Below are 9415 nucleotides of genomic sequence, written 5' to 3'. Positions count from 1 at the left end.
TCCCTCGTGGAACAATTATATGTACACATGAAAGGAGGGGGGAGTTTTTTCAACGGGCTCAAGTGGATGTTAGTTCAACAAACACTGTTACGCTGCATGTAGGATACAATCTCCGCTCTAATTTATACAAATTGGCTTTCAATTGAGGGTATCATGAGTTATGATGTTAAATAGAGGGGCTGAACAGCTGGGTGCCTGCACTCTTTATAAAGCATAATAAACAATAATTTAAGTAAAATAGATGGTCTGTCTTCCTCTCCTGTGCGCGGCAGCATGCATGCACAAATGCATTGCGTGTCTTTCCTTAAATAAGCTCTCCAAAAGTATGTGTATTGACATTTTTTAGGGGAATCAGTGCGTTGGAGAGCTGCCTTTGTATGTGTGAATGTATATGTGTTGTTTTCTTTAGTGTACTGCACTTTATGTAGACTATTTGTGTGTTAAGGACGCCCTTGAAAATGATACGGACCGTCTCAAGGGGTTTATCCTTCAATTAACAACTCTGATGTGGGAGAGGAAATAGTTCCAAATAAACACAAACAGGCTACTTTAAGGGTGTACTATGTAGTTTTTGGAAAGACATTTTAATCAGAAGAGAAAAATACTACATTGACTAATTTTGGTGACTGAATAAACTAAAAAAAAGAACAGTCCTCAAAGGACAGCACAATTTCATACTGATTTTACAGGACCCTTCTAAGGAACCACCTTATTTCCCTCTGAGGGCAGAAGATATAAGATATTTATCAGAAAATACATATTTTTTATTTTTATTATATTGGTTTATATATATATATATGGCATTATATATTTAAATTGTATTTTAATATTGTAAATAACCTTTAATATTCGTTTTAAACCTGTACAGTCAGCCCCGGACGGCCCATCTTTACTCAATTACGCGCCAGATTTTTGTAAAACGCGCGTTCCTCAGCTGATTTATGAGTGGGACGATGTGTTTGCAATAGAATCCATTATCACACAGCTGTGGGGTTATCTCATCTCTATCTAAAATAAACACAAGAAACAAGAGAGAGAGAGAGCTTCGAGGTCACAAGGCACTTGAAGCGGCCAGGCGCGTAAAGACGCACAAACGGTGGAGACAAATGACTTATTTTCCCCGAGCTTACTGTGGCCAACAGTGAATCCACTGATCATGTCAACTTATATGTTTTACATTTAATTATCTTACATGAATTTGTTTCTGCAAGATTCTGTATTTGGGTTAAAGGCATGAACAACCTGCATGCAAAAACCTCACAAAAGCGCGTTTTATTTCTGCACCAGGCGCCTCAAAGACAATCCCCTCCACAATAATAATAACTGATATTCCACACATAAAGAAGGTGGAGAGGGGGAGTGGGCGGTGTCTTCTGACGGACAGTGTCTGTAATGGCACTACACTGCGGTATATAAACTGGGAGGGACGTCAAACATCCTTCACTGGTAGTCACTATGCGCTGATGCTCCGCCACACGCCCGCATCACTGTTGGCAACACGAGCCTCGCATCAGCACAGCAAACTCAAACCACATCTGACCGGCACGATGGATGGGCAACAGAAAGACCGCAGACAGACTCACTTGTGGATATTGACGTTACTGATATTTGTCTAACATCCTGCACTGGATAACTCGGTCTGTTCCAACTTCTCCGTCTGGATACGGATTGCGGAGCTGGATCTTGTCCATACAGTCTCTGGAAGAAGGATTATATTTATTTTGATCACGTTGTTTGTCATCACTCGCCATCAGCACTTGGATTAGGAGCGTTTTGTTTTTTTGTTGGAACTGATTTTTTACGGATACGCACATCAAACTCTAAAGGATGGCCGTTTGGTTCACCTCTGCAATAGTTATGACAATATTCACTCAGGTAGCATGTGTTTTTTTTTTTATCTTTGCAAATTAGGAAATATTTCTTTTAGGGGGGAAAATGTTGCATTATGTTGTTGTGCTCACTTTCTGTATCCTTCTAGGTTCTGGGATCAGGTGTATTCGAGATAGATCTCCATCACTTTCAGAATACTAAAGGTTTGCTGGCAAATGGACTCAGTTGCGGCATGACTGGCTGCAGGACTTATTTCAGGGTTTGTTTGAAGAACTTCCAGACGGTGGTGTCTCCTGGAGGCTGTTTATTTGGCAAAGTCGCCACACCTGTTCTGGGCACCGACTCGTTCAGCATCCAGCAGCAGGACGCCAGGCTGCGTCTGCCGCTCAACTTCACCTGGCCGGTAAGAGCACCTGTCCGGACTAATGACTTCGAAGAAAACGAATGTGCACACGCCAGACTTAATGTAATTTTCTCAGGATTTAGTGATGAATTGAAGGGATTCAAAAACATCCTCCGAGTTACGGAAATGTGCTTTGAAAATGTTTTGTTTTAAAAGAAAATTACTAATATTCTGTTTTATCATTGTTTGTTCTACATCAGATCAACACGAGTGATTATATTAATGCCCCAGAAACGTGTTTTTTTAATGTCATAAACACTGTAGATCCGATTATAAATGGTTTACTGCATCCCTGTGTTGCTCACACTGTGCGTAAAGAAAGCGTTCATCCTCATATTTTCACTTTGGAACAGTTTCTAGCGACTTAAAGTGAAAAATTACTGTTGGAACCATCAGTTTTCAGTGAAACAAAGCCGAAGACTTTTAAATAAATGTGCTTTTTTTATTCATTTTCATGTTTTTAGTGACGTTTTTCTCCTCATTTGTCCCCGCAGGGTGCTTTCTCATTAGTTATCGAAGCCTGGCATTCTCCTGCAGCGGACCTGCCTGGAGGTGAGGAGACGTGTCCACCACTAGAGGGAGACATCCCATGTGTAGCACACACTGTACAGTAGATTATACCTATTATACCTGTCGCACGTTTCATCAATAACCTTCAGTCAAAGCGCTGGCAAATGCATCTGGCATTCTGCGCGTCACGGATCCGTGTTTGTTAGGATGCCTCATGAGTCACACGGACAATTCCTTCACAATCAAAACTCTCCCAACACAATCGCGCTTCCCTTGTTTTATTTTTGGCACGCATGGGAAAGTGCACAGACTTAAGTGAGAACGCAGAAGCCTTGCCAAAAATCCCATGACAGCCCTTTCCTGGATTTTACACCTTTTTTGTTAGGTCCTTCATAACAGGGGAATAATGGTCACATGAGAGAGGAAGGGGAAATTTCAGTGCGCAGATTGTCACACAAATCACCAAAGGGATAATTGTTACATCCATCAACTATTGTGAGATGGTACTTTGAACACATAAATCCCAACATGCCTGTTGTTCTTTTTTCTTCGCAGACACCACCAACCCTGAATTCTTGATTGGCTCTTTTGCCATCCATAAACAGTTGGGAATAGGGCATGAGTGGTCCCAGGATGAGCCGAGCGGGACGCAGACGGAGCTAAGGTACTCATACCGGTTCATCTGCAATGACAATTACTACGGGGACACTTGTTCCAAAATATGCGCTCCGAGAGACGACCATTTTGGCCACTACACCTGCAAGGCTGACGGGCAAATAGCCTGTCTACCGGGATGGAAGGGAGAATACTGCCAAGAACGTAAGCAAGAGTAAAGACACCATATGGACACTGTGTTTTGTGTGTGGTTAAAGGTCACAGGGCGCACTTTAGAGGAGGGTACTTGGCATAATGTAAGATAAAGACCTAATATACAGACATTGTGTAGTTTTTGTTTGTTTTTTGTTTTACAAATTGTGGGTATTTTCTGTTGTATTCTTCCGCGAAATAGGCCCTTTTTTTTATTTATTTTTTTCCACCTCGAGCAGCAACATTGCGCATTTCTAAACCAAACAAGGTGTTTGCATGTCTGAATCACCTGTTACGGGATCACAGGTGTGTTGTGGTGGAAATCTGAAGACAGACAGGGCCCCACTTTCTCTGCGGGCGCGTGCGGCTTTAATCCAGGGCGGTGGTCGCCAGCAGAAGCAGCGCGCGCCGGGGTTAATCGCGGCATTATCGGCCGCCACGCGCCACTAAACTGCGGGCTCTATTGTTGGGGCGGTGCGGGGCAGCAGCTGCAAACGGGGCTCGAACTGCCCACCGATAACAATGGGGCAGCTGTCCTGTTTTTCTCCCTCTCTCTCTCTCTTTTTTTTTTTTTTTTTTTTTTTTGAGAACAAGCATCTGCTGCGCACTAACCAGCCGTTTAACACCGTAAAACCAACGCAGAATCAATGTCACATGGGCAGGCAAATTATGTTTTTCCATTGGGTAGCAGGTTTTATTGTGCGTAGAAAAGCTTTTAAAGGTGATAAAAGTCTCATAACCGCTTGTTACAAATATATTCTTGTGTTTTTTTAAACAGCAATCTGCCTTGAAGGGTGCAATGAAAGGAATGGAAACTGCACACTACCTGGAGAGTGCAAGTGAGTATTATTCACCTGCAGCTATTATTAATTTACACGATTTACTTTAACATAAGAGCAGAAAAAACATTACATAAAATGTTAGTACTCAATTATATAACTAAAAGGTGACGTTTTATTTGATTTCAGCTTCTGTTTAAAGGGGCATGATGTAGTTTTGGAGAGGAAATTCAATCTCAGAATTTTAATGAAGTAATATATTCTTTTTTTCCCCCCATAACTGAATAAACAAGCTGTTCTGAGAGGAAAATAAGCTCCCCAGAACACTGTTTGAAGCTAGAAAGGTGGCAGGGTCCGCCAAATATAAACAAAGTAAAACAGTATGAAGCTGTGTCGTCCTTTAAGGTCAGTTTGTTTATTCAGTCATGAAAACAAAGACAGTTTGTTTATTTAGTTTGTTTAGGTGTAAAAAAAAAAAAAAAAACAGTAAACATTTCTCTTCCCCCAAACTACATACTGCACCTTTAAAATGATCTCTAAGAATATGAAAGGTGTGACGTGGTCGATAAAAAGATTAAGGTGTGAGCCAGCAGTCATGTGCTACTGTTTTGTGTTTAACAGGTGCAGAGAGGGCTGGCAGGGGCTCTTTTGTGATGTGTGTAAACTCCATCCATCCTGTAAACATGGTACCTGTACAGATCCGTGGCAGTGCACCTGCAAGGAAGGCTGGGGAGGCATCTTTTGTGATCAAGGTGAGTGGCGAGCCTGTTTCCCTAAACTACGAGAAAATTATAATGTTAGTGCTCTCGATAAGATAACGCTTCCGCCCATTTGTTGACAGATCTGAACTACTGCACCCACCACAAACCCTGCACCAACGGGGCCACGTGTATGAACACCGGCCAGGGCAGCTACACCTGCGCCTGCCTGCCGGGCTTCACCGGGGTCAACTGTGACATGGAGGTCAGGGAGTGTGACAGCCAGCCCTGTCGCAACGGAGGCCACTGCCTGGTGAGTCCGGAAGTCTCTCTCTCTCCTTTCCCACAACACAGGCTTTCCTGTTTTTGTTTTCGCCTCGGTCTATCTGCTGCTCCAGGAGGATGCTATCGATTGTCAAGTCGGTGGATGACCCAGTTCACAGAGCGCGGACTGTAAATAGAATTCAAACTGAGGATAATGGGGTTCGTTGGGGCAGTCGTGAACAGGATATGATAACACAAAACATCTGACAGGGAGCTTTCTGATAAACTTTATATCTTTTCCCCCCTGCAGGACTCTGAGAACGGCTATAGGTGTGTGTGCCCACAGGGGTTTGAAGGGACACACTGTGAACACAGGATGCCGACCTGCGCTGATACACCCTGCTTTCATGGTGGCAAGTGCAAGGAGAGGGACAATGGGCATACATACATATGCGAGTGTCCAGCAGGCTACACTGGACTGAACTGTGAGAAGAAAGTGGATAAATGTACCTCACTGCAATGCACCAATGGTAAAAAAATAAATTCTACTTCCTGTAGATTTGTATTGGAAATAAACACAAGGACAGCTTCTATAATGCTGTTTTCTTTCACACAGGCGGACATTGTGTCATTGTCCATGGTAACCTCCCAATGTGCAGCTGTCGCTCAGGCTTCACAGGTCTGCGCTGCGAGATCAACATCAATGAGTGTGCCAGGAACCCCTGCGCAAACGGCTCCACCTGCATAGACCGCATGAGCGACTACACCTGCATCTGTCCTCCAGGGTACACAGGCCACCACTGTGACAAGCCAACAGGCGGCTGTGCCTCTCACCCCTGCCTGAACGGCGGAACCTGCACCACTGGAGCAAAAGGCCAGCCCACCTGCATCTGCCCGGACCATTACAGTGGCCCTCAGTGCCAGACCAACGATGTGCCCTCACCCGGGACGCACAGCCCCAGCGTAGACAAGCTGAGCTTGGCAGCCATCAGCTTGGGAGTCGGCCTGGTGGCCGTTCTCGTGCTTTGCTGCATGGTAGTGGTGGTAATACGTCATGTCAAGAAGCAGAGGAGCAAGGAGCAGGACTCGGAGACCATGAACAACCTCTCCAAGGGTGACTTTCAGAAGGAGAACCTCATCTCTACTCTAGAACTCAAGAACAACAATAAAAAGATGGATCTGGAGGGGGACTGTCCGAGTGAAAAGTCTAATCACAAACACATCAACCACTACCACCTGGGCTATAAAACCTCCATGGGGTACAAGGATGAACTGTCGCTTTTGGACAAAGACGAAAACTGTGAAAAGACAATAGAAGAAAAAAAGCATTTGACGAGAATGTACAGGTGAGAGCACATGAAAGGGCTGCATGAGCAGTTGTCTTATTGTTATTTTCTTTATAGATTGGTTTGCTGAATATTTTCATGACTAATCGTTTAGTCTATAAAATGTAAAAAAAAACATTAGAACATCTTTAAATTGCATCTTATGTCCAGTAGTCAGTCCAAAACCCAAATTCAAAAATTGGAGGGGCCTAAAATTTTTCATTTTAGGCCCCTCCTCCTGAATGCCCAGTCTACTCTGATTGGTCAGCTCACACACACCTGAGCAGAGCAGCTGTGCTGAATTAATATTTACATGCCAAACTTCCTGCTAGACATAAATTACACAAATGTGTGACCTGATGACATAGTATGATGTCACAGTCTGAGAATTAAGGGCGGGGCTGCTGATGAGGCGTTTCATGAGCAGTGTTTTCTGTGGGAGAGAGGAGCTTCTGTCTGGCTTTTTAACCTTAAGATCTTGTACATGCACAAGAACCTACATAAAACACTGAAGGGAAGGAAAAAAAGTTGCCAATTAATTTTAATTTGATCGACTAATCGTTGCAGCTGTACTGTGTAGTGGATATCAGGTCATTGATGATGTTTGTGCTTTGTAACTAATATAACATATCTTTCCTCCACAGTGAAAGGCCCGACTGTAGAATATCAACAATATGTTCTCCCAGAGATTCAATGTACCAGTCTGTCTTTGTAATAGCAGAGGAGAAAAATGAATGCATCATTGCAACTGAGGTAAGCTCGATTTTCCACAATCAATCTATTTTCCATATTATCGTTGTTATTTGAGATTTATTTACGGATTTTATCTCCTTTTTCAGGTATAATAAATAGAAGATATTATTCACCGTCAACATTGGATTTCTTGTGGACTGTTTACAAGCGTGGAGAGACTGGGATTTATTTAAATGAAAGTTGCTGCTCTTGAAAACTTGATAACTGGATGGAGCCGGTGTGCTCTTCGAACTCAACAGAACTAAAGCTACTTATCTTTGTGAGAATGTAAAGACTGAATAAAAAGACTGCGGGAAATAATGAGCAAACCTGACTTGTAGACGCGCCTTCAATGTTTTCGACTCAACCAAGCTCATCCAAGGGCTTCAGGCCGAGATGTTTATGCCTGCATGTTGATTAGAAGACGAGGACTATCTTGATGTACTCCTCTCCACCTTATTGCAGTAATCAGCAATCAACAAATCAACTTACTGCCAACAAGCCTGTGGAGGGAGCCAGCCTTTTTCTTTTTCATTTTTTTTTTGTGGCCTGCAATGCGCTATGCAAACAAAAATCAGCATTGTGCTAAATCAAAAAGGGACAAAAAAACTACTGAAAACGGTTCATTTTTGAAGGATATTTAGGGTCGTCAGTTTTGTAAATCCTTTTTTTTATAAAGAATGTATGCAGCCTCGATCACAAAGCCTTATATATGTGTTGAAGACAAACATTGTGCCCCGCCTTATCTCGATGCCCTTGCACAACAAAATGGAGGTGACATGAAAAGATCAAAAGATGCAATACGCTGTAGCTCCATGCAGGGATCTCATGATAAGGCCTTGTTTTACCTTATGCAAGATCACCCTTAAATAAAGACAAAGAAATACATGAAGTGACTATCGTACCAAGGACGCCTTCAAAGGAAATTACTGAACCAATAATGTTATTTTGTAAGATTAGTATTTCATTAGTAATTTAAGAATATGAAGCACTGATCCTTCTCTTTCTATGTTTTGTAAGATTATTTTGTATATACTGTATATTTATATGTTGAGATTAGAAGTATGGACATCCGTTTTGACGCCCAGAAAAGGTGAATTTATTTTTAAAGTGTCGTTGGTGTTTTATTTTATTAATATTTTTTTGTTATAAAAAGAAACAATGGATACATATCTGGTACACTGTTTGTTTGTTGCTCTTCAATGGTTGAGTGTACATGTGGTCAAATAGAGATCCTAATTTAAATGTTTGGAATCATCTAGAAACTTTATTTGTGTCAGCTGGTGTGGAAGTGGCTTCATTGTCTATAGATACAGTCATATATATTTGGCCTGGTAGCATTTCGAATGATTCCACGACTATCTGTGTCAGTGTGATGTGAAATCAATGTGCTAGCAATCATTCAGTGGACAGCGTTGTAATTGGCAGCAATGTAAGGAATTACTCAAACAATAAGATATATATTTAAAAAAAATAACATCTGTATGTGAAAATAAAGAATCCTTGTGGTCTCTACAGAACTTAACTGTTTCCGTGAATTGCTAATGTATGAATATCATATAGCTGAATAACTGAGGGTCTTAGTTCACTGTGATCTCTGATGATAAGTCATCTCTTATGGCAGGGGGCTGAAAAGGGGGAGGTGATGGATTGAGATGAGAGGAACTCAACAAAATTTGCCATATGCTTGGACATGTGTCAATGACAAAATCTGCATATGCTGTTTTATTATGCTATCACTAGTGGAGCGTGGGTATAGCATACAGGGGCCCCACAGTCAATGAAGCTGAGGACCATTTACAACCCAGCAGACAATTTACGCTGTCACCCGTGCAGGGATTGCAAGGATTGCACCCCCACCCCCAGCCCTCTAGAAACATGATAAAGTACCCTTTCAGTGGAGAAAACACAATTCCTACTCACAAGTTTTACTGGAGAAACAATTATGGGTGATACAAAGTAATAAAGTATCATTACAGCTGATGCACAGGCAGCACTTTGAAGGCGTAAGAAGCTTTAGCTAAGTGGGCTAAGTAATAATATTGGTGTTGAGGCTGATTTTATAGT

At 42.1% G+C, this 9415-nt stretch overlaps 1 protein-coding gene across 1 annotated transcript; it reads left to right on the top strand.

The window, feature by feature from the left end:
- The first annotated feature begins 1467 nt into the window (after positions 1 to 1467).
- On the top strand, positions 1468 to 8868 carry LOC311273964 (delta-like protein 4). Its single transcript, XM_084381314.1, has 11 exons — positions 1468 to 1875; positions 1979 to 2233; positions 2728 to 2785; positions 3299 to 3562; positions 4329 to 4389; positions 4951 to 5081; positions 5171 to 5340; positions 5602 to 5821; positions 5908 to 6637; positions 7261 to 7369; positions 7456 to 8868. The coding sequence occupies exons 1-11, from the start codon at positions 1828 to 1830 to the stop codon at positions 7459 to 7461; spliced, it is 2052 nt and encodes a 683-aa protein (XP_084237440.1). The 5' UTR covers positions 1468 to 1827; the 3' UTR covers positions 7462 to 8868.
- Positions 8869 to 9415: the final 547 nt, after the last annotated feature.

The sequence above is a fragment of the Pagrus pagrus genome (assembly GCF_965226575.1).
Source record: "Pagrus pagrus genome assembly, chromosome: 18".
NCBI lineage: Eukaryota > Metazoa > Chordata > Actinopteri > Spariformes > Sparidae > Pagrus > Pagrus pagrus.
The sequence above is the reverse complement of the archived record's forward strand: the minus strand, read 5'-3'. Positions and strand labels throughout refer to the sequence as shown.

Excerpts from the sequence above, each read along its gene's own strand:
- LOC311273964 (XM_084381314.1), top strand. The coding sequence starts at position 1,828 with ATGGCCGTTTGGTTCACCTCTGCAATAGTTATGACAATATTCACTCAG. Across the intron at positions 3,563-4,328 it reads GGGAGAATACTGCCAAGAAC|CAATCTGCCTTGAAGGGTGC; the intron begins GTAAGCAAGAGT and ends TTTTTTAAACAG. Across the intron at positions 4,390-4,950 it reads ACACTACCTGGAGAGTGCAA|GTGCAGAGAGGGCTGGCAGG; the intron begins GTGAGTATTATT and ends TGTGTTTAACAG.